This window comes from Ambystoma mexicanum, chromosome 8, assembly GCF_040938575.1.
Source record: "Ambystoma mexicanum isolate Mex_15411 chromosome 8, UKY_AmexF1_1, whole genome shotgun sequence".
NCBI lineage: Eukaryota > Metazoa > Chordata > Amphibia > Caudata > Ambystomatidae > Ambystoma > Ambystoma mexicanum.
Window position 1 is genome coordinate 1270677456 of NC_090929.1, and position 25771 is coordinate 1270703226.

At 41.3% G+C, this 25771-nt stretch overlaps 1 protein-coding gene across 6 annotated transcripts in view; it reads right to left on the bottom strand.

Annotated features, from left to right (window-relative positions):
- The window catches only part of BLNK (B cell linker), a 1905158-nt gene that overhangs the window by 689098 nt on the left and 1190289 nt on the right, over window positions 1–25771 (bottom strand). For all 6 annotated transcript variants that reach the window (XM_069611389.1, XM_069611390.1, XM_069611392.1 and 3 more), the window contains one exon: window positions 9231–9296. In XM_069611389.1, the coding sequence (XP_069467490.1) occupies window positions 9231–9296 (66 nt within the window). The remainder of the gene's footprint in view (window positions 1–9230; window positions 9297–25771) is intronic.

Genomic DNA, 25771 nt, shown 5'->3' on the forward strand with positions numbered 1-25771 from the left:
TACTCCCTACTGCTCATGAACCATTAAATGCTCTAGTAGACCTACTAGAGAACAAAGCATCTGGTCCTAAACTTCCTTCAAAATCCTTAGGGGCCATATTTAGCTCTAACGACGCAGCTCAAAAAGACACTACTAATATAGGTAACAATAACACCTCTATACCTGCAGGTGATTTAGGATTTCAAGATCGCGTGACAGCAATAAAATCTGCGGTCGATGTGTATATACTGCAACGCATATCAGATGCCTCACCTTGTGTTATCCCTGCTGATGTACCTCAGGATCTATTGCCTGTACAGTCTGTTGGCAAGCAAGTATCTTATGCAGAATGTGTAAGTCATGAAGCCTCCACTACACACCCAAAAGACTGTACTAGATTTAAGAATAATAACCATGCTTTTGATTCTATCTGCAAGGGGGCATCAATGAAAGGATCAGAAAGTAACTTGACTTCCAAAGCCAAAAATAATGATCAGAAAAGAAAAAACAGAAATAGCTTTGACTCCTTTCACACATTGATCATGAAGTGCTGCTATGCACCTTTTGAAAAATACGCTCGGAGTACTCAAGCATTTTAAATATCTTTGCAGATGTAATTGCTTAAGAAGATCTGACCTCAAGTGACTTCGATCAAGTTGAATTTCTGTGTGATAACAATCTGTCAATAGTCCGACTTTGGATCAAGTCAGGGCTAGTCCGCAATACTATATAGAAGGCAAAAATGGAACTCTTTAATATGGACTTTCTCATAGCCCTAGATCCTGATCGTCAAGTTCAAAATATAGCTGACGCAAGCTTGACAAAATCTAATTCACTGCCTGAACCAGAGTGCCAATGTCCATATTGTGCTACAGTGAACAGATCCCACCAAGTAAATGCATCCAGAGTACAATTATAACCATTAACCAACGAAAACAGAGAGGAACCCTCTCTAGCAAGTTGGAATACGAGAGGATACTTTCACTTACAGTGGACTCAGGATGAGAAACTAAATTGTCTTGACATGGTCGTCCTACAGGAAACTTGGATGTTGAAGGATCCTGTATGGGACGACCATGATCTCATTCTGCTACCAGCTGTAACAGCGGGCAAAGCTAGACCAACTTCTGGCCTGACAGTGGCAGTAAAATTGAGCAGGGGGTTACAAATGTCTGCCTGGGCCTCACCGAATAATTTCATGCAGTTAGTTAAAATCACCTATGCAACGTTCACATATGCCTTAATTAACCTGTACCGTAACCCGTCGGGGATTCAAGATGAGGCCTTCTATAACACTCTGTCTAATCTCTTTGAAGATATTGCAAAGGATAACGATATCACAGCCATTATTTTGGTCGGCGACCTGAATCTTAATTGTATGCAGACAGAAAAAAAAAATTAAGTCAAGAAAGTCAGAGATGGATCTCTTGTATCGAAGATATAAATTTAAGAATGGCCAATGGCTCCATTCAAGGAGATATCCTGTCAAATCATACTTGGGAGAGAGGTGGGTCTACATCTACGATTGACTATATCTTTATGAGTGATAGCTTATTTACAACTGCTAATAGATTTGCAGTCTTTAAGCAAAATAAGAGTGATCATCACTTATTATCTCTATACTGGACCGTACTAAATCAGCAAACCAGTAAATTACAAAAATGGTCAAAACAAAAGTTAATTGTAAATAATGCTAAAAATCGATTCAGATGGTCAAACGATAACCTAACCACATTGAATGTTGCAATTATGAATGGTCAAAGGATGACTGAGTTTGACTCATATGTGGATATTATAGACACATTTACGAACATTCAGCCTTGTACCAGTAATCGGATCAATTCTCATGTGCATCAGTTTGATCCTCTCCTCCAACAGAGAAAAGCTGGTTATGGAAGAGAGATTCGAAAATTGCGCAAATTACCTTTAGTGGAAAGAGACAAGGCTCTTAAATCGGCAGAGTGTTCCTATCGCAATTGGACACGGTCCAGGAGAGCCAAACTCTTTCAAGCCTATGGTGAACTCTTTATGGCTGCCTGTTATAACAAAAACTCAGCACATGTTTGGGAAATGCTTAACAAATGTACTACAAAGAGCCAAGTTGATCATCAGGTTAATGGGGTAACTGAAGCACAGTGGCTAACACATTTCTCAAGACTCTATGCAGATGAACAAATGGGTGATTTTGTGTACACATGTAGATCCACCTCATGCTTGCAATTAGAGTGTTCTGAGCACATTGTCAGAAAATTTATAAATAAATCATCTTCCTCACGAGCGGCAGGGCCAGACGGGTTAACCAATTACATGTTCAAAGAAAACCCGAAACAGTGGTCTGCCATTCCTAACAATACCTTTAAACACATTTTACTCACCAAACAGCTGCCTAGGTCTTGGCGTTCTTCACTGATTGTCCCCATATTTAAAAAAGGAGACCGTAAGGACCCTAAAAGTTTGGATCAAGTCGGGGCTAGTCCGCAATACTATATAGACGGCAAAAATGGAACTCTTTAATATGGGCTTTCTCATAGCCCTAGATCCTGATCGTCAAGTTCAAAATATAGCTGACGCAAGCTTGACAAAATCTAATTCACTGCCTGAACCAGAGTGCCAATGTCCATATAGTGCTACAGTGAACAGATCCCACCAAGTAAATGCATCCAGAGTACAATCATAAGCATTAACCAACGAACACAGAGAGGAACCCTCTCTAGCAAGTTGGAATACGAGAGGATACTTTCACTTACAGTGGACTCAGGATGAGAAACTAAATTGTCTTGACATGGGCGTCCTACAGGAAACTTGGATGTTGAAGGATCCTGTATGGGACGACCATGATCTCATTCTGCTACCAGCTGTAACAGCGGGCAAAGGTAGACCAACTTCTGGCCTGACGGTGGCAGTAAAATCGAGCAGGGGGTTACAAATTTCTGCCTGGGCCTCACCGAATAATTTCATGCAGTTAGTTAAAATCACCTATGCAACGTTCACATATGCCTTAATTAACCTGTACCGTAACCCGTCGGGGATTACAGATGAGGCCTTCTATAACACTCCGTCTAATCTCTTTGAAGATATTGCAAAGGATAACGATATCACAGCCATTATTTTGGTCGGCGACCTGAATCTTAATTGTATGCAGACAGAAAAAAAAAATTAAGTCAAGAAAGTCAGAGATGGATCTCTTGTATGGAAGATATAAATTTAAGAATGGCCAATGGCTCCATTCAAGGAGATATCCCGTGAAATCATACTTGGGAGAGAGGTGGGTCTACATCTACGATTGACTATATCTTTATGAGTGATAGCTTATTTACAACTGCTAATAGATTTGCAGTCATTAAGCAAAATAAGAGTGATCATCACTTATTATCTCTATACTGGACCGTACTAAATCAGCAAACCAGTAAATTACAAAAATGGTCAAAACAAAAGTTAATTGTAAATAATGCTAAAAATCGATTCAGATGGTCAAACGATAACCTAACCACATTGAATGTTACAATTATGAATGGTCAAAGGATGACTGAGTTTGACTCATATGTGGATATTATAGACACATTTAGGAACATTCAGCCTTGTACCAGTAATCGGATCAATTCTCATGTGCATCAGTTTGATCCTCTCCTCCAACAGAGAAAAGCTGGTTATGGAAGAGAGATTCGAAAATTGAGCAAATTACCTTTAGTGGAAAGAGACAAGGCTCTTAAATCGGCAAAGTGTTCCTATCGCAATTGGACACGGTCCAGGAGAGCCAAACTCTTTCAAGCCGATGGTGAACTCTTTATGTCTGCCTGTTATAACAAAAACTCAGCACATGTTTGGGAAATGCTTAACAAATGTACTACAAAGAGCCAACTTGATCATCAGGTTAATGGGGTAACTGAAGCACAGTGGCTAACACATTTCTCAAGACTCTATGCAGATGAACAAATGGGTGATTTTGTGTACACATGTAGATCCACCTCATGCTTGCAATTAGAGTGTTCTGAGCACATTGTCAGAAAATTTATAAATAAATCATCTTCCTCACGAGCGGCAGGGCCAGACGGGTTAACCAATTACATGTTCAAAGAAAACCCGAAACAGTGGTCTGCCATTCTTAACAATACCTTTAAACACATTTTACTCACCAAACAGCTGCCTAGGTCTTGGCGTTCTTCACTGATTGTCCCCATATTTAAAAAAGGAGACCGTAAGGACCCTAAAAGTTTGGATCAAGTCGGGGCTAGTCCGCAATACTATATAGACGGCAAAAATGGAACTCTTTAATATGGGCTTTCTCATAGCCCTAGCTCCTGATCGTCAAGTTCAAAATATAGCTGACGCAAGCTTGACAAAATCTAATTCACTGCCTGAACCAGAGTGCCAATGTCCATATAGTGCTACAGTGAACAGATCCCACCAAGTAAATGCATCCAGAGTACAATCATAAGCATTAACCAACGAAAACAGAGAGGAACCCTCTCTAGCAAGTTGGAATACGAGAGGATACTTTCACTTACAGTGGACTCAGGATGAGAAACTAAATTGTCTTGACATGGTCGTCCTACAGGAAACTTGGATGTTGAAGGATCCTGTATGGGACGACCATGATCTCATTCTGCTACCAGCTGTAACAGCGGGCAAAGCTAGACCAACTTCTGGCCTGACAGTGGCAGTAAAATCGAGCAGGGGGTTACAAATGTCTGCCTGGGCCTCACCGAATAATTTCATGCAGTTAGTTAAAATCACCTATGCAACGTTCACATATGCCTTAATTAACCTGTACCGTAACCCGTTGGGGATTACAGATGAGGCCTTCTATAACACTCTGTCTAATCTCTTTGAAGATATTGCAAAGGATAACGATATCACAGCCATTATTTTGGTCGGCGACCTGAATCTTAATTGTATGCAGACAGAAAAAAAAAATTAAGTCAAGAAAGTCAGAGATGGATCTCTTGTATGGAAGATATAAATTTAAGAATGGCCAATGGCTCCATTCAAGGAGATATCCCGTGAAATCATACTTGGGAGAGAGGTGGGTCTACATCTACGATTGACTATATCTTTATGAGTGATAGCTTATTTACAACTGCTAATAGATTTGCAGTCATTAAGCAAAATAAGAGTGATCATCACTTATTGGGCCTCATTACGACTCAGGCGGTAAGGGGTTAACGGCAGCGTTAACAGCGCCGCCCCTTACCGCCTGATTACGAGGTCCCCTAGCGCCATGGCGCTTTTAACACCTGCTTTTAGCAGGTGTTAAAATCCATGGCGCTAAGGGACCATGGAGTTAATTACGCCACCGTAATTTACGGTGGCGTAATTAACGCCTTCCCCACTCCCATTATGCCCTATGGGGCAAAAATGGGAATGGGGAAGGGTAAATGGGGATTGGGGACTTACTGCCCCGCCTAGGTCGGAATGGGGCGGTAAGTCCACCAACCACCATGGCGTAAACGTAGTTTACGCCATGGTGGTAAAGTCACGGCCCAGGCGGTAACTTACCGCCCGGGTCGTAATGAGGCCCATTATCTCTATACTGGACCGTACTAAATCAGCAAACCAGTAAATTACAAAAATGGTCCAAACAAAAGTTAATTGTAAATAATGCTAAAAATCGATTCAGATGGTCAAACGATAACCTAACCACATTGAATGTTACAATTATGAATGGTCAAAGGATGACTGAGTTTGACACATATGTGGATATTATAGACACATTTAGGAACATTCAGCCTTGTACCAGTAATCGGATCAATTCTCATGTGCATCAGTTTGATCCTCTCCTCCAACAGAGAAAAGCTGGTTATGGAAGAGAGATTCGAAAATTGAGCAAATTACCTTTAGTGGAAAGAGACAAGGCTCTTAAATCGGCAAAGTGTTCCTATCGCAATTGGACACGGTCCAGGAGAGCCAAACTCTTTCAAGCCGATGGTGAACTCTTTATGTCTGCCTGTTATAACAAAAACTCAGCACATGTTTGGGAAATGCTTAACAAATGTACTACAAAGAGCCAACTTGATCAGGTTAATGGGGTAACTGAAGCACAGTGGCTAACACATTTCTCAAGACTCTATGCAGATGAACAAATGGGTGATTTTGTGTACACATGTAGAGCCACCTCATGCTTGCAATTAGAGTGCTCTGAGCACATTGTCAGAGAATTTATAAATAAATCATCTTCCTCACGAGCGGCAGGGCCAGGCGGGTTAACCAATTACATGTTCAAAGAAAACCCGAAACAGTGGTCTGCCATTCTTAACAATACCTTTAAACACATTTTACTCACCAAATAGCTGCCTAGGTCTTGGCGTTCTTCACTGATTGTCCCCATATTTAAAAAAGCAGACCGTAAGGACCCTAAAAGTTATCGCCCAATCACATTGCTTGATGCACCTGGTAAAATATTCTCACGATTGGTGCTAAGGGACTTCAACATATGGACCCATCAGGCCAATCAGCGAGATCCAAATCAAACAGTTTCTCGCTGGGATGGGAACTGCAGTAAATCTTATCACTCTTAATGCTATTAAAACCCAAGCTCAAGTAACCAAGCAGCCCATTTATCTTGCCTTCGTTGACCTGCATTCCGCTTTCGATTCCGTTTCTAGAATTAAACTTTTGACAAAGCAAATCAAGGCGGAATGCCCGGCATCATTGTGCGATATTATCTATGCCCTACACTCAAACACCCTCTGTGCAGATAAGGCTGACTGTAAAGGGGCTGCTGTCATCTGCCATTGCGACAACAAGATGGCTGAAGCAGGGATGTATTCTTGCTTCGGCCCTCTTCAATTTATTCATTAATGATGTGAAAAGGATCTTTGAGAGTGTGAGGGCTGATTCCCCTAAATTGAATGGTGTTGAAATAAAAGCTCTATGGTACGCGGACAATCTGGTACTGGTCTCCAAAACACCAATTGGACTTCAGACTCTGTTAACAGCACTCTGTGACTACTTTAGCACCAATTAACTGATTGTTAATATAAAAAAAACTCAAATTGTACTCTATGTACCAAGAGTATCACGAATAAATTAACTAGAGTGGAAAATTGAGAGTACCATTATTGAGGTGGTACCAAATTACATATACTTGGGCCTCATTTTTGATGGCCTTCCTTCTGCCCACTCTCAAATGCGAAAAATCGCACATAAACTGACCTCAGCCATATCTCAGACAAGACTCATTTTACATAAATACGGTAAATTTTCCATCAAATCAGCAGTATTGTTTTGGATTGAAAATGTAACAGCAACACTTTTGTATGGTTTGGAAACACAAAAGTTATTCCATCTGTCTATCTGAATCAATTAGAATCCAAATTCTGGCGTTCGACCCTTCATTTACCACAGGGGACACCAGGACCTTGGCTGCGGTATGAACTGGGGTTAACATCATTGACGGCTATGTACACTTGGCGCCTGTTAAGCCTCTTTCGGAAATGCCTACTCTCAGATTCGAATGATTCCACGCTTGCGAGTGTCTACCAATATATGCTGTCCTCCCATCATGTATTTCCAAAATCTTGGTGTAAATATATTGCTTCTGAAATGGCAAATGCTGATATTACCATTGACACTCTAGTTTCAAATCCAGACCGAGCTAGGAAAAAACTACACGATGGACTGGATAAACACTAAAGCCTCATGTCTTAAATATAAAGATTTCAATAATTACTTGTTTGGCCCAAAGAAGTATAGAGATATGGAGCTGTAGCTCTGCAGAGCCCCGACACCCGCAATGAGAAATGCCATACTACGACTTCGATTTAACTTATGGTCAACAACATGACATTCAAGCTTGGAGAAAACTAATTAAGGCGGAAGAAAACTGGTGTGGCTTCTGTGACAATCACAAGGTCAAGGAAACCTTAGAACATGTGATAGTAGATTGTCCTGCACTCATGAGGCTAAGACAATTACACTTTATCAAGCACATGGAATATTTTGCACATATGAAACCAGAAAATAGATGGGTGGCAATAGTTGCCACTAAGAGTATGAGCATCTGGATAGCGACAGTAAACTTTCTGCATGCCTTGAAATTGGAAGAGACACATTAAAGCAATTCTGGGCTGGTCAAAAGAGGTGTAACAATAGACTTTAGTCCTATTTACGAAAGCATGAGCTAATGAGAATGCGGATATTGGTCTGAGTTGTTGCATCAAGCTTTTTCGTACGGAAGAAAATACGCAAATTATGCAGATCTGAAATGGTTATATGTTATAAGATAGATGTTGCTGACTTAAGGGTAAAGGCACATCTCTTTTTAAGGCTAATTTATAACGAGTTATGACACCTCACGATGTGATATAATATGATTGTTGTTGGTTCATCGATTTTCTTTATTTTCCTATTTTTTCTTTTTTTCGTTAAATGTGTTCAGTAGTGCTATTTTGTTTTCCGTTCTTTATGTACATTGTTTGGCTGGATCATTTTTATTTGATATTTACTGTAAAATGAATTTTTATTGTTTTTTTCAGTTTTTTACTGTTTCTGATGAAATTCGATAATGTTATTGATGAATTTATGTAATGATTGAAAAAGTTGATTAATGTCAGCAAATTTCAATACATTTAAAAAAAAAAACAACAAATCATTTGAACTTGTGTAACTGAGAAGTGTGCAGTAGGAGAGAACATGAACTTTCAAACACTTGCATACAGGGGTCGACAGCGAGTGCACATGGGACAACACATGGTGGAAATGGCTTGGACCTACAATGGGTACCTTGCCTAAATTCAAAAGAGAGAGGCGTCAGTGCAAAGAACCCTGCTGTTTGATCTAATTTGTCCTTTACCCATACAATGCTGATTTCGTATGCAAGGCTAATATGTTAATTGTTAACAAGTAAAGGGTAGTAAAAATAAAGAGGAAAAGGCCATTCAAGGCCTATTCCCTTGTCCACACTGACCCTAAAGTATCAAGAATTAACTCTCACTCTCAATAATAAGCTCCCTTACCTGTTATTTCCCAGTGGCAGGAAGTGCGGTGCCTTTAAATGGCATAACACAATTAGAAATGTTCAATCATTCTGAAATGCACTTGCTGCACAATAATACACCATTCACTCTGGATTGTTGCAACGCTTTGGCAAACAGACATTTGTGTCGACACCTCAGTCTCTACAACACATGTCAAAATATTGGGAAAGAAAGGCAGCTTGACATCGATGTTCAAAGTGCTGTAAACCTGAAATGACAAGATTCTTCCATCTGGTTGCAAGATGAAATATATTAAAGAAATAATGGGCAACTTACTTTTTGAACTTGTCCATAAATCCACCCTCGTTTTTCTTGATATCGCGGACCATTTTCTGAAGATGCCTGCAATTGATAAGACAAGGAAGTGTCAACATTGTTTAAGAACAGCTTTATTTAGAAGAAGCAAAGACAAATCTCGCTCTGGTTTTGTTGGGCTGAAGTTCTGATAAACTGGATGGATGGAAAAGATTTTAATATCCTCAGGACTTCTTTTTATTGCGCAGCTCTAGCCTGGGGATGGTATGCATGGCTGTTTTTTTTGTTTCTGTCTTAATTTACCATTGTGTTAAGGTGCAATGTCCCTTATAAATAAATTAAACAATAGACTTATATATGTCTGACTGTGGTCCATTGCAGATATATCAGGTGACAGTGACTAATTGTATCCTCTCCCGTTGTGCTGACTGACCATACCTTTTTGAGTTCACGATTGATTCTGACAAGTCATATATAGAATTATAGATCATTGTTGACTTTTTTTCTATTTACTTGAATGCATGCCATGGAAGGGGAGAAGGGACTACATGTAGTCCCTTCTCCCCTTCCATGGCGGCCATTTTCTTTGTTTACTATGGCCGCCACAGAAAGAAAAAACAGACTACATTTTCCAGTCCATGGCAGGCATTTCGAAACTTTTTTTTTCAGCTATGAAAAGCAAGGCGTCTCGCATCCGAAAAAAACCCACCAATAGTACCCCAGTCTAACGGGCCTAGGTACTAATAGCAATAAGTCCTTCGCCGGCAGGCGATTACTGCATAAGGTAATGCCCCCAGGGCCTTTGTTAACTATGGTCTCTGGGGGCATTACCTTATGCGGTAATGGCCCACCAGGTCAGGGCTTATTGCCTGAGTAATTACAGGGGTATATTGCACTGAAGGGTACGAGTGGCATCTCACAGTGAATCTCGAATTGTCTATGGAGTCGCTCAGAACTCCACAGTGAAATGTACCCCCTAGTTGAAAGATATCTATCCATTATTTTATTTTGTGCATGACCTCCCTGCCTCATTTTCCAACCCTTGCACTGTTGTTTATGAGCCAGCCTTGCAGAGGTAGTAGAGTGGATGCATGATGCAACATATACTACCTAAAAAATATGAAGGGCCTGATTATGAGTAAGGCAGTGTGGGAACAAATGTTGGTAAAGTAGCAGCAATTGTGTTAATGCCACATTACCCCCAATTTACTGCACCGCCAAATTCCAAGTTTGGGGATAAAGTGGATAAAATACCCTGAACAGTTGCTGGAAGCTTTTACTCCACCAAAAAATAGAGTATTTACCACAGGCAGAATTACTATTAGTGGTAAATACTCTAAGTCCCAAATGAAGTCATAGCTACTGAAGTCATGGGGATCAACACTGCCATTCTGTCACTCATATTCAGGTGGATTTTAAGTGACCGCAAGTGGCAGAAACAGTAAACAAGTTTACCCCCAAACTTGCAATGAGACACCAAGTTCCCTTTCCACTCACACCATGATACCTCAAAAAGGGGGGAAAACGACCTAGCAGAAAAATGCTGTATCCGATTTATATACTCAATTTATTTGCTTGTTGACACTGTATTGTGTGCGAAATTTATTTAGATCCATTATTTTATCTATTTCCTATCATCTGGCAGGATTTTATTAATGTAGGAGAAAATACTTTTTAGAAAATGTCTTTTAGTTACTCTGCGCTGTTCAATAATTGTATTTTAGCTCCTTTGTGGGAGAGAATAAGTCCATCGCAGCCACTCCTGTGTTTTACTGTTCGGTTACTGCTCTCGGGCTGTGAAACTTTGCTGGAACTACATTTCCCATAACATTCTGTAGTTCTTCCTTCTACTTAATATCACGTCAGGCGTGTAACCGCCAGAGCGTAGGAGCCGGTTTGTGGCGGTTCATGTTTTGGTGAGTGTGCAATAGAGCAATAGCTTTTTTCTCTTCCCATCTTGGATTACAATGCTGCTGAGTATCTCCGTCATAATGGCATCTCGTTATGACTTAATTTCTGCCATTCAAAAAAGCCGGCGAGCTAGGCTACTCATGGTTAAGGATGATGCTTTAAATGCCTGTAATACGATTAAAAATGTAAATAGTAATTATACTGCTACTGTTAATAACTCTTTATCCATGGCCCCTTTGTTGATGGACCAGCCTAAAGTCCCCAACAATATTGAGGTACAATTCCCAATGGATAGCACAATTGATTTTAGCGCTAACTTACCCATGGTATCCCCTACCACACATGTTTTTAAATGTGCTCTTCTTAATACTAGTTCACTAGTAAAATACAGTACTGAAATAGCTGATCTCATTTCCCAAACTAAAATGGACTTCTTGGCTGTCACAGAGACTTGGCTTCATGAAGCTGGCCAATACTCTTTACAAATGGCAGCGCCCCTCGTCTATTCATATCTATATTCCAATCGTACCAATATGAGGGGAGGTGGGGTAGCATTCATTTTTAAATCCAACCTTAACTTTTACATATCTGATACTGCATTACTGGACCATTATGAGGCTTTATTTTTGAAACTGAACGTTAATCCTGTGACAACTCTAATGTTATATACACCACCCACGATTAGTCCTCTGTTTGAGGAACAACTGTTTGCTTTCTTGGGCAACAAATGTAACAACAGTCCTCTATTGTGATTTTGGGGGATTTTAACTTATGGGCTAATCATCTTTCTGATCCAGAAGCAACATCTCTTCTTGAGACCTTCCATACCCTGGATTATTCTCAAAATGACAACTGCCCACCCATACAGGGGGGGAGTACCCTGGATTGGGTCTTGTCGAAAAATCAAAGAATCTCCAACATAACTGTTGATAAATGTATCTGGGCTGATCATACTTGTATGCTATTCGATATACACATTAAGGATTATCTTAATGACACACAGTTGTCTACGAAGCGCACCATGTCTAGGAATCTTCGGACTGTAACGCATGAAGCCTTTCACGCTTTAGTTACTCCTTTATTGACCCCATTAGAAGAAAACATCACCTTCGAAGATTTTAACTGCCGTTTTAGACAGGCAATAAACCAGGTTTTCAACGCACTGCTACCTGAGGGTTTGGTGCGCATTATCAAATAAATAAACAAACAAACAAACTTGCCCCCCTTAAATCATCATCTCAGAAAAAGTCTCTAATTGCCAATGTACCTTTTACTTTGGAGATCATTGAGGCTAGAACACTTAAACGCAAACTAGAACGTATATGCCGCAAACATCTTACAGATCACAATCTTTCTGCCTAGAAACAGGCGGCTAAAACGTATAAGACCTCAATCTTTCAGGCAAAAGAAGTCAGTCTGAATACTAGAATCTTAGCAGCTAAATCTAGACTGAAGGAGCTGTTTTCTATTTTACAGGGGTGGGAGTACCATCACCTCTCTGACACCGATAGACAACAATTGGTGTCAACGTGTTCATGATGGTTTTATAGAGAAGACACAGACACATCAGGAGAATATACAAGATCAAGAGAAAAATCTATTACCTAATACAGCTGTCTCTCCTTCTAATTTAAGTAGAGGACATTTCTCTGAACTAGCTCTATTCTCGTTTAAAATAGTCTCTCAAAAGGACGTTTTGGGGGTAGTTCATGAACTTAAACCTACTTCATGCAAAGTTGATATTTTCCCAGCCACTTTCTTTAAAGATTTTATTTCGACCTTGGTACCTTGGGTCACTAGGTTGATAAATCAATCTTTTCAAGAAGCCTCCGTACCTGAAAACATTAAGGAGGTTTGGGTCACTCCTTTGTTAAAAAACGAAAATCTTGATCCTGAAGAGGTTGGAAACTATTGACCTATTACTAACGTTCCGTTCATCCTAAAGATTCTCGACAAAATTGAATATTTTCAATAACAATCGTTTGTAGAATCTCAGGATATTCTGGCAGCTCAGCAATCTGGCTTTTGCGCCAATCATGGGACAGAGACGGCTCTGTTGGACATGAAGTCACATATTGCTGGCACTATTGTGGATGGGAATGTGGCAATGTTCCTGCTATTAGATATTTCTGCCAATTTTGATCTGGTGGATCATAGTCTACTGGCAGATAGACTATCCACCACTGGCAGATGTTCCTCTACTGCCACACAATGGTTTAAATCTTTCCTCAGTCCTAGAAACATGAGGGTGGTAAAAGTCACTGCTCACTCTAGCAAAACAGCTCTTACCTGGGGAGTCCCTCAGGGGTCTTGCTTGTCGCCCCTGCTCTTTAATGTTTATTCAAGGCTCCTGTGTGACATTCTGTCTACTTTTGCGGTATATTTTGCAAGTTATGCTGACGACACCCAGATTGTCTTGAGGATGTCTGGTGTATACACTGATGACTCTAAGCAGCTAAATTCCATTTTCAACGCAATACAAAAATGGAAGGCACAGAACTCCTTGCCTCTAAATAACTCCAGGACCAAGCTTTTGATCTTAGGGACTCAACATATGCTGCAGAAACTCAATCCAAAATATGAAAACTTTACAATTGCTCAACACATCATCTCTGTTTCTAAGTCAGTGAAGACCCTAGGAGTCTTCTCTGACCCTGAGTTATCCTTTAACAGGCAGGTTAGTTACCTTAAATATACATGCTATTTATTTACACAGTTACTACGGCATATTTGTCCATTTCTAAATGATGCAAATCGAGCAATGCTAGCAGCCACTATTATAAACTCTAATCTGGATTATTGTAACAGTTTACTGATTGGAACATCACAGTCGAACATGAAAAAACTCCAGATTGCTCAGAACTGCGCTGTACGTGACGTTTGTGGCTTGAACCGTCAAGCACATGTGACCCAAGCTCTCAGAAGCTTACACTGGTTACCAATTTGGCAAAGGCTGCAATATAAGGGCCTAGTTACAGTTTCCTAGTGCCTCAACAATGAGGCCCCAGTTTATCTAAAACCTAGGATCACAAGGAATCCCATCAGATGTACTTTACACTCTAATAACATCATTAGGTTGAGCCAACCACTTGCCCGTCTGAAGAAAATTGGGGGAGCCAGTTTTAATTTCTGGGCCCCTACCATATGGAACACACTTCCCAAACATCCTGCTGACAGTGATTCGACTACTCTCTTCAAAAAACATCTGAAGACATTCCTTTTTAATGAAGAGCTTGGTGAATTGATCCAACATATCTTCTTAACTTCCACTGTTTGGATCACCCCCTTTTCCTGATGACTAGGTATCCTCTCTCTTGTCTTCTATGTTTCTTTCTTTGTGAGCGCCCTGAGGCCTATGGGTTAGTGGTGCTATAGAAAAGAGCAGATAGATAGATAGATAGATAGATAGATAGATAGATAGATAGATAGATAGATAGATAGATAGATAGATAGATAGATAGCCAGATAGATAGCCAGATAGATAGCCAGATAGATAGATCCCTGTGCTGGGATACCCTATCAGTTGATTGTGAATTTCATAATCCCCTGTTAGGACATCACAGTAGGTAGACACAGTATTTGGAATTGGAAATAGTTGCTTATGGATTCTTATGGAAGCCATATAGAACAAATAGCTAGTATTTGGGTTGATGGTTTTGACAGGCAATAAATATATGGTGCATAGGGTTACTGGGTTTATCATTCTCAGAGGTAATAAATACATAGATGGAGCATGGCATTGAGATGAAGATTCTGACAGGCAATAAAAATATGGAGCAAGAAGTTATTGGGTTGATGATTCTCACAGGTAATAAGATGGAGCACTGAGCTGATGATTCTGACAGACAATAAATAGATGGTGTGTGGGGCTACTAAATTGAAAGTGGCAAAACCTTGTCTTGCAAGTAAATAGAAAGAAAATGTACTAATTTACTACCTCAATCCAGAAACTTTGGGTCCGATTTACAAAGCTTGTTCCTACTTAGGCATGCTTACATGCAGCCAACGTTCAAAGAAATGTTGCAGCTTTGCCCCACATGGGCTCCTCCATGTTGCCATCCATCGTGCACACAGGCAGGTAGGCTATTGTGAAGAAATGTGCATATGCCTCGAGGGCATGGCATTACAGTTGTGAGCACATCCCATATTCATATACGGGTGTGCAAATACATGCGAGAAAAAGCCCATCGGTTTCGTCTGCGCCTGTCTGTAGCAGGCGCAGGCAAAAGCACAAATCGCAAGGGGGTGGGCCATCCTTGCCTATTATGAATATTAACTTAGCTGTGTGGCAGCACCACATAACATGGAACCTTTGGAATGTGCATGCTCAGGGACCAGTGCTTGCTTGTTCACACTTGAGCTACTGTCTGGATACTAGACATACATTGATACCGCAGAATTACCTTTTTAGATTCTTCCAACAGACTAAATGTTCTGGCTTCAGCAGACCTTGTGCTTGAAAACATCTGCCCTGTGCCTGGACCCTTTAGAAATGCTTTAAATAAATACACAAACCCTTCACTTTCTTAAGACTACTGATTTCCAATACAAAAAGCACAACACTGAAGAGTGATGGATGAACAAGTTTTTGAGAACAGACTTGGGCTTTGATTTTGTGACCATTGTCCTGGAGGAGGATGAACTTTTGGAAGATTTGTATTACCCACAAAAGTGCTGGTTCTTTAGGGCCACTCTCTCTGCGAAGAAGATTGTGTTGAGATTGGAAGAGCACAAAATGTACCATGTCGGCGGCGTGGGTTGAGGACCGGCAGAAGATGTTGCTTGAGAGAGTCATCCTGCACATGCAAAAAAAGGGTGGTCTGTACGAGGAGATCTGGGGCAGGTTACTGGACCTGACATAGCAACATGCTGTTTTTTATTGTTATTTCTTTGTCTGGCATTTTTGTTTGTACTGAATTGTAAATATTTCAATACAAATGTCAATTAAAATAAGAGTGATGGATGGAAAGAAGGTAAGGAATTAATCAGAGCCATTGCTCTGGGCAACCCTTCAGACCATTGTTCCTCACCTGTGATTCCATTACAGAAGGGAACGACCATATGCAAATCAGGCGTGGTTCCATCCCAAAAGCGGTTCACCTTCCGGAACGTTCAACGTCTTTGTTCACATAGAGCGGAGTAGCAGTGTTGTCACTTCTGAACTGCCATCTTTCTGTAGTGCAACTAGGAGAATTCCCAACTGCTCTGGCTGATCCAACCAAGACTTTGAGGCTTATACAACTCACTGTACATGAATCAGCGGAAAGCTGTGAAGAGCCTACACCTTCTCAAGCATACCTGCCATGTTGCACCTGTTCCCCCCTCCTGGCAAATAATTGGCTGCATGCTTCTATACACCTCATTCTGCATTTGCCTTTCTGTGCATCCATCCAAGCCTGCATTTATCGATGCTACACGCCCATAACTAAAGTGGCTGCCTCACCCTGCGATCAATCAGCAAGTGACTGGACCTTCAGAACAAAACGGTGCTGTCTGGGCAGACGGAGGCGGGATAATGTACAGAATCACAAAAAAAGCTGTTCATTGAAATGTGAAACATTTAAACATATCGTTCCCAGAAAAAACGGTAGGCTATGAAACTAAACGCTGATTAGGAGACACACATTCCATAGTTTTCGGGTGTTGAAGAGAACGAAGCTGACCCTGAGAATAATAAATCCTGTACCTGAGTATATGTGATGGGACTGAAGGTCTGGGAAAAACCCTGCGAGTTTGCGAGTTCCCAGACAAGTGAACCTCCTCCTCTGCCCCCCTTCCCACACTCTGAAAGTGTGTCTCACTTCACACCTGCTTTGTGTAGCCTGAAAAGCAACTCTCTTCATTTTACTGATTGGAGGTGACTGCTGGATTAGTAGTGCTGACCATCTGCTCCCCTATCACCGACCCCATCTCAGAGGAGAGGAGGACAGTATTGGTCACTATGTACGTCATCCATGTGGGATATGCACCCCACGAAAAGCCGCAACCTTCATGCCTGCAGCTTGCAAAAGCTCGATGACCTTCCCATAGCATATTCATGAAGTGCCCATGCCTTTTCAGATGCTTTCCAAGCAGCAGCCCAACACCTCAACCCCGTGCTCTGCACTACTTTGTCTCGCAAGACCTCTTAACCATACGGTGCACTTGCCCTCTTTCTGCAATCACAGCAATCTGTGGCTGTCACTTACCCAGTTTCAATGCAGAGACCAACTTGCTACGCAGTATGAACTTACCACTCTCCATGCATTCATTTCCTATGCCATTTATTTGCGTCACTAAATACCACATGACGTCACACCAAAGCACTATTTCCGCAGTCTGTTCTTGTCTCGGGTGTATATAATTGCACAGCATTCTCCCTACAATCAGCTCACATCATTTCCCTAGCAGTCACTGCACACAACGCTCCTATTACTCTCACTATTACTCTGCCAGGGTAAAAACATGTCTGCAGTCGCTTGTGGACTTGTGCAGAAGGGATGTGCCCTAGAGGTCCAGGCTGCACTGCCATTTTTGGGTTTGGATAAGGCCTGGTTTACATATGTGTTTTTCTCTTTTCTATTGCCATACCATTTTGGGAAATTATGTGTTTCTCAGACCCACGCCTGAGGTTGTGATTTATTACATGCCTTCCATCCATCACTGCTCATTGTTGCATTTGCCACCCTAAGTGGGCCTGCTGTACCAAGGGACCCAAGCTACACCTTACGATGATGCTGGAACATATGTGGATTGTTTGTGGTATTGTGAAGAAGGGATGTGACCTAGTAGTTTGGGCTAAACTGCATCTTTGGGGGTAGGACTAGGCCTGATCAGGTAGGATTAGGTCTTTCCCTTGGTGTAATGGCATGGCAGGGAGAAAACACATAGTTTGGATGGTTGCCCAGAGCAATGCCTGTGGTTTTGATTTATTCTATACCTTCCATCCATCACTATTCAGTGTTGCATTTCTCACCCTGTGAGGGCTGGGTATGTTCAGCTGTGGGTCCTGAGCGTGTTCTGCCTAGAGACCCATTTACACCACACTAGTGCTGCTCAAGGAAGCTAAAACATGTGTAGGGTCGCTTGTGGTTTTGTGCAGAAGGGATGTACCCTGGCGGTTCAGGCTGCACTGCCATTTTTGGGTTTGGATAAGGCCTGATTTACATATGTGTTTTTCCCTTTTCTATTGCCATACCATTTTGAGAAATTATGTGTTTCTCAGACCCACGCCTGAGGTTGTGATTTATTACATGCCTTCCATCCATCACTGCTCATTGTTGCATTTGTCACCCTAAGTGGGCCTGCTGTACCAAGGGACCCCAGCTACACCTTATGATGATGCTGGAACATATGTGGATTGTTTGTGGTATTGTGAAGAAGGGATGTGACCTTGTAGTTTGGGCTAAGCTTCCTCTTTGGGGTAGGACTAGGCCTGATCAGGTAGGGTTAGGTCTTTCCCTTGGTGTAATGGCATGGCAGGGAGAAAACAAATAGTTTGGATGGTTGCCCAGAGCAATGCCTGTGGTTTTGATTTATTCTATACCTTCCATCCATCACTATTCAGTGTTGCATTTGTCACCTTGCTAGGGCTGGGTATGTTCAGCTGTGGGTCCTGAGCCTGTTCTGCCTAGAGACCCAGCTACACCACACTAGTGCTGCTCAAGGAAGCTAAAACATGTGTAGGGTCGTTTGTGGTTTTGTGCAGAAGGGATATGACCTAGACTTTGGGCTGGACTGCCCCATTTTAGAGTCAGGCCAAGCCTGATTTGTATACAGTCTTTCCCCTTCTATAATGGTATGTCAAGCTTCAAAATGTGAGTTTGGAGAGTTGCCCAGAGCAATGCCTGTGGTTGGGATTTATTCCATACATCACATCCATCACTCTTCATGGAAAAGTATGCCAAGATGTGGGACTTGAACCTGCTGTCCATTGCAACTCATGCAACACTTCACTGAAAACACCCAATGAGGTTGACTCAAAATGTTTTTTGTGGTCTTGTGCCTTTGGCCATGGCTAGTGGACACAGACTTTGGCTACTGTATATTTGTCGGTGTTACTGTCCCTGGCCTTCGGCCATGTCTTCTGTTTATTTTTTGGCGCCACCGTAAATGGCATTCAGCCATGCCGACTGTATATTTTTCAGCACCACTGTCCATTGCCTTCGGCTGTGCCCATTGTATATTTTTCAGCACCACTTGCCATAGCCTTAGGTCATGTCCAGCGGCCACGGCATTCGGCTCATTGTACACTTTAAAATACTGACCACTAAACATGGCTGAACAACACTCTTAGTTTGTGTGATGCAGCTTCAGTTGAAATGTCGGGTAGGCGCGGGTATACCCCAGGTTATACCTGAGGGTATGTGAAAAATGTGTGAACCTCACGTTGAAAACCTAGTCCCCAGCCCCTCTCCAACTCCCAAATTTCACTTGGTGTCCTCTTGCCTCCCCCTCACCTGATGGCATCTGCATATTTATTTACCTTGAAATGGCTGTTTTCAGTGTTTTATTTTCTAAAACCCTGGGGTGTAACTTGAGCTATAGCCGTGGGTATCTCTCACATCGAGAAAAAAAAGAGATGGCGGCTGTTGCATTTATAAACACCCAGATTCTCAATGTACCCTGAAAAATATAGCTATTTATTTTGGAGAAGAGGGCACCCCCTCCTCTGTCAAATATTTGTAAAAGTGCTGGACGGAATAACCCCAAACCACAAAAAAGGATTGTGAGTAAATGCGTTGTGCCAAGTTGTTTGAAACCTGGTCCAAATCCATCCAGTGGTTTTTGCTGTGCAGTGGAGCACAAATTGACCCTTTGTGTCTATGGAAAAATGATGGGAACTAGGCCCAAAGTGCTTTTATTTTGTTTTCTTAATATCTTTTTGTTTTTTAAAGAATCTTTCCCAAACTTTCCAGTCTGGGGCGGTGGTGGCTAGGGAGGGGATGTACAACATTTTCTGCAATATTTAATGCGAAATCCATCACATGATCCAAATGTTATTAGCAATTCATTTTTTCAATTTCCTATGTAACTCTTATTCACCTTAACTATAGGGCAGCGACTGCTGCCTTATAGTATATTTATATATTATAACCACATGGTAGTGGCTTTGCACAGTAGTGTCTGCAATATTTCAGCCAAATCCATCACATCCGTCAAAAGTTATTAGCGATTAATTTTTTCGATTTCCAATGTAACTCTGACTCATGTCGCCGCCCTATAACATACATTATATATATATATATATATATATATATATATATATATATATATATATATATATATATATATATATATATATATTCTAATTATTCTAATCACATGGTAGTGGTTTTGCACACACAAAAAGAACAGTAGTGAAAACAAATCCTGGTTATAGTTCTGATTTGTCACTCTTTTCCCTTATTAGGCAAGAATTGATGTAGTAACACTGTGAGACTACACAACACTTGTCTACTTGGTATTGGGTAACCCACCTTTTGGTATAGGGCTGTAGTACACATGTTGGTAGTGTGACTGAGCAGCCAGACCTATCTCACGAGGGGTAAATATGAGCTGTAGAGCTGTAGCAATGAAATTCGCAAATACAAGTAGCCAAGTAACACTTATACTCAAGTTTTCAGTTATAAATAGTTATTTATTTAACATACATTTTTTAATAAGTGTTCTTTAAAAAGGGCAAGATATGTAACAATCAAATATACTTTTAAATACCTTTCCAGAATCAGGATAAATTTAGTGGATACCCTTTAAAGATGCTTTTTACACACTTCCTACACCCGGGGGTGGCTTCATTCACAAGGACAGTAATGGCATTTATATATCACTAGTACATTTTGCAAATTCTGAGATTGCAGAAAGGAAAAGTTAAAGGAAAGAAAAAGGTTACACAGGTTCTCAGGGCATGTGAGTATGCTTAAATCTTCCAATGAACTCTAGACAAAACCTTTCCCAGCAATTTCAGTCTAAACACAAGTTATCACCTCTGAGGGATAGAAAATATCTAAGTAAATGGACTATAAGAGTCTGCAAGGAGCCAGGCAGCCAAAGTCACTTGGACAACAGTCTATGGAGCTGAGGCACTTTGTAGATAATAAAAGTAATGCACAAATTTGGAGAGTTTTTAGAAATCTCTTGTAGGGTCACTAGCTGTTACACCTGTGGAAAGCAGAGGTGAAATCAACTCTAACAAAAGTAGCCACTGCAAGTCTCAACTGAGAAGAGCAAATCTAAAGACATTGAGGTAAGTACCCCAAGTCTGAACAGTACCTCTGGTTTGAAGAAGAGTGGTCCAGCTGGATTCTATCCTGTTGCAGCGATGCAGATCCTGAGTTCCTGAGTCTCAGTCGTGGGCACAAAAAGGAGGATGTCTGGAGGACTCTTGCGGCAGCAATTCGGAGGTCATCGGCAGCTACGGGCTCTTTTCGGATCAGCGGCACTTTGCAGTTTCAGCGTGCAGTAAACAGCACCACCGTGTATCTTGGATACCTTTTGGACTTCCTTCACTCCTTGTGTCCTGCAATCTGGTGAGTGGACTGGAGCTCTGGTCGTTCTGCTTCTGGAGAGTTCCTAGGAGACTCCTGGAGCTTCTGGCCGGATTGTAGACATTGCACTCAACTACGGATTTCACGACCCCTGGCACTCGGTTCCTGCAGCAGCAAAGAAATACAGACAGGAGGATGGTCCAGTGAAGTTTGTCTCGGGGATAGTTGGTCCCACTCACCCAATGGAAGAAGGCATCCCTTCCAGAGCTTCTCTTTTCGATCAGAAAAAGGAGTTTCAGCACAGCAGCCGGGCTTCACCGGGCAATTCAGAGGTCCAGGAGGATGCAGCAAGCTTCTTTCACGGTTTCATCATCGGGTGTTGGTCCAGTGGTCAACTCTGCCTCTAGTCCCAAAAACCCTCACCTTATATGCAGTTTTCTCCCAGTCAATTACACAGCAGGGTGGCCGTGCGGAAAGGACAACCAGCCAGCCAATCAGGACTGGTTGCATTCAGGCACTCCTAGACACAAAGGACAGGGGAGTTTCGGGAACCTCCCTTACTTCCTGCCCTTCCAGACACACTGGAACCAGAGGCAGGTTGCAGGACTGTAGCCCGTCAAAGGCAAAACAAACTTAGGGCTCAAACCTGGCTGAGGGCAAAACCCTAGAAAGACCTCACAAACAGAAAATGGCGAAAAAAGGAAGACCAGGGCCGTTTTTACAAAATGGTCTCGCATGGGCGCTATACTGCAGCTGAGCGTTCAGCCTGCAGTAGGAAAGCACAATGGTAGGAAAATTAAACCGCTGCCAACAGCCATTTAAAGTAGTGAGGGTCACATAAAAATGTTACATGACTAGGTAGGATAAGGGGCTACCAAGTAGCCCCTCAGCACTCCACATAAAATGGTGTGTGCTGGACCTACAAAGAGAAAAGGGTAAGTAAAGTCAATTTTACTTTACTATTCTTGGGAACAGTAGTTTGCACAAGAAAAGATATTTAAACCTTATGAGGAATCTAAAGGGTTTCTCTGTGACACTGCACTAAAGGTGCTGTGTGTCACCATACATAAAGTAGATGCCTATGGAGTTTGTCAGACTCCAAAAACAAAGAAAACACATAATCCAAATCAGGTCAAAATAATTGTGAGAGTGAGAAAAAGGTCCCACTCACTCCAGGGAAAAAATAAAAAAGTCCTAAAGTCCAGCAAAAGAGCAGGGGGTCTCTAAGGTGGGAGGAATTAAGCACTAGAATGAACAAAGAGAAGACAAAATCATTTCAGACGTCCTGCTTTTCTTTTCAGTACATTTTCTTCTGCAGAGCAAATGATTACCATTTTGCGTGCACAGCCTTAATTACAATTATTACCTTAATACAAATTATGGGAGCAGCTATGCTGCAATGACAGCAGGCTTGTATGGGTGACAGTGTGTGGAGGAATCATAAAAATAGCTTGAACAATAGGGCTGACCCGGAAATGCAAAAATTAAAGGTTGCAGTGCTCTCTGAATCACAGAACAGCTTTCTGGAAGCCAAGCCCCTCTTCAATATGCATCTTCAAGAGCTCTGGAAGAGAGTTAACTGGTCTCTTTAACCAAACGTAAATAGGAAAGTGGGACAGTGCCAGCAGCCTGTTCTATGATCCACATATCTCTATGTTAACATGAACCATTTTCAAGATGTTTGAAGTCAACTGTCAAGCAGATAATTAATGTTTCGCTTCTTTAGAAATATATAAACACTACAACCTACTGTTTTGGACGTAACATCAGTGCCTAGAAGTTGATGTATTTTTAGAGTAGCCAGACACATTAAAATGTTTTCTATCGCTCTTAATGGTTGGACATCTCTGCTATGCATAATACACAACATAGTAAACGGAGTCATTGTATTTTAGACATTATTAAGAAGACGGTAAAGCACTCATCTAGGTCTGGTGTGATTAGTAACTCACCAACAGTTTTAAAATTTTAAAAAAATGCACACATAAACTGTATGGTATCGTAATCTGTGATTGCATTCTATTTCCATGCCCTACAGGTAGGGAATGCTATTGGATGACTATTAAAATGCATAGTTTTCTTGGGTTGACTAATGGTTAAGTCACGTGTCAGCAGTGCAACAGTCACTTAAGGTCCAATAACTGAAGATGCAGTAGGTACATGTGCCCACATCCCAATATATATACCCATCCAATACTCCCCTACAGGAGATGTCACATATGGCATTGCAGGCGCTGTACCCACTGGCAAAGCTAATATCTGCTTAACATATGGAAGAGACCTTAAATGTTATGCAAACACATTTGATTTGAACCACACTATTTAACAATTCAGAGGATCCCAAAACATGTATACTTTTAGTTTAATTTAGTTTCATTATTCGTACCGCGCGGTGGGCGCCAAAACTTGAGCAAATGTTACAGGCATAGAGAAGAGTTTACAACAACAATAAAAGTTAACAGTAAGTGCGGGTCAACCAGGGTTACATGAGGGTCGATAGTTGAGAGATTAGGCGACAAAACCATGCCGCTAATGTCACAGTGAGACATACAACAGGAGAGTAAGCAGGCAAATTATTTTGATAGTGTGTAAGCCAGTTGTTAGCGTCTCTTGTCGAGGAGCCAGCTCTTTACTTTTGCTCTAAAGATCCAGAAAGATGGTTCCATCCTAAAGCTGGGGGGAGGGCATTCCACTGTTTGGCACCTAGCACAGGGAAGCTTTCACCACCAACTCTTTTTAGATTGAATCTGGGGATGGTAAGGCAGTGTGAGTACAAGGCTTTAGTCGGTCTGGCTGATTGTTGTTTGTTGAACTTATCTGCCAGGTACTTAGGGGCAGAGTTTGTCAGGCATTTGTGGGTGATGACAAGTGTGCGAAGGGAGATTCTATCCCGGACAGGGAGCCAGAGGGCGTTCTGCCTGAAACTGGTGATGTAGGAGGACCTGTGGATGTTTAAAGCAGATCTCAAGGTGTTGTTTTGTAGAACCTGCAGTTTGTTGAGGCGCGTTCAGAGGTGCCTAGGAAGAGTGTGTTGCAGTAGTCGATTTTGAAAAAATGCAGACATGTGTCAATAATGTCATTGTACAACAGGATCTCATTAAATTATATCACAACAAATTCATCATAAAATGTAATTTCTCTAACCCAAGGAAGCCTATTCATCTTTAGGTACCCTTCTTCCAACGAAATCATGGAAAAACACCCTTATTAGTATTCACAAATATGATCTTTGTGCTATTGTGCAGGCACACTTTGTGGATGGCCTCCACCGTCTGTGAATGTTTTATTGTAAGCCGTTTCTGACTGAAATTGACATGACTGTCCTTTAAATAAATACAAATACAAACACACGCTGGTTGTCACTGGACTGTTATTCTTATTTATTTATACATTATCCTGGGTTGACTAATGGTTAAGTCACATGTCAGCAGTGCAACAGCCACTTAAGGTCCAATAACTGAAGGTGCAGTAGGTACATGTGCCAACATACCAATGTTTATACCCATCCAACACTCCCCTACCTGGGACGTCACATATGGCATTGCAGAACTTGTACCGACTGACAAAGATAATTTTATACAAATGTTAAATATTATTTATATATTATTATTATTATTATTATTATTATTATTATTATTACTGGAGGAAACAACCAAAATGGATATAGAAAAAATAAGCATTATACCAACTTTCATAGAATCAGACCATTACAACATTCTTTTAATGCACCCTGAAATCATTTTAACAGATTGCCTGTTTAGGACATATGTCTGATCAGGAACTAAGCTCTGATCCCTCAATTTTAGCATGCCAGGCTTTGCAAGAAATGGAGGGTATTCAGGTTCAAGACAAACATAGTTAAAGAAAAGAATCCACAAAAAGATGTCTTTTTTTAGAAAGACAGCAAAATAAAGAGGGCTTTCAACAGGATTCTCACATAGGTCGACCAAATGCACCCTAATCCTTTGGATCTGCAATTTGAACAGGATTGTAGAGATTAAATCATCCTACAGTGAGGTACACAGCTCTAGCAGCACAAGATTCTATCAGGCAGGAATGGTTCCCCTAGTCAGGGCAACATACCATCCATGTAGGTATCTTCAATGAAAACGGGGAGGACATGTGGGAAGTGCTTTGAGTGGCCAGCGAGATGAAAAGTTATTAACCACACCATAAAACACATTT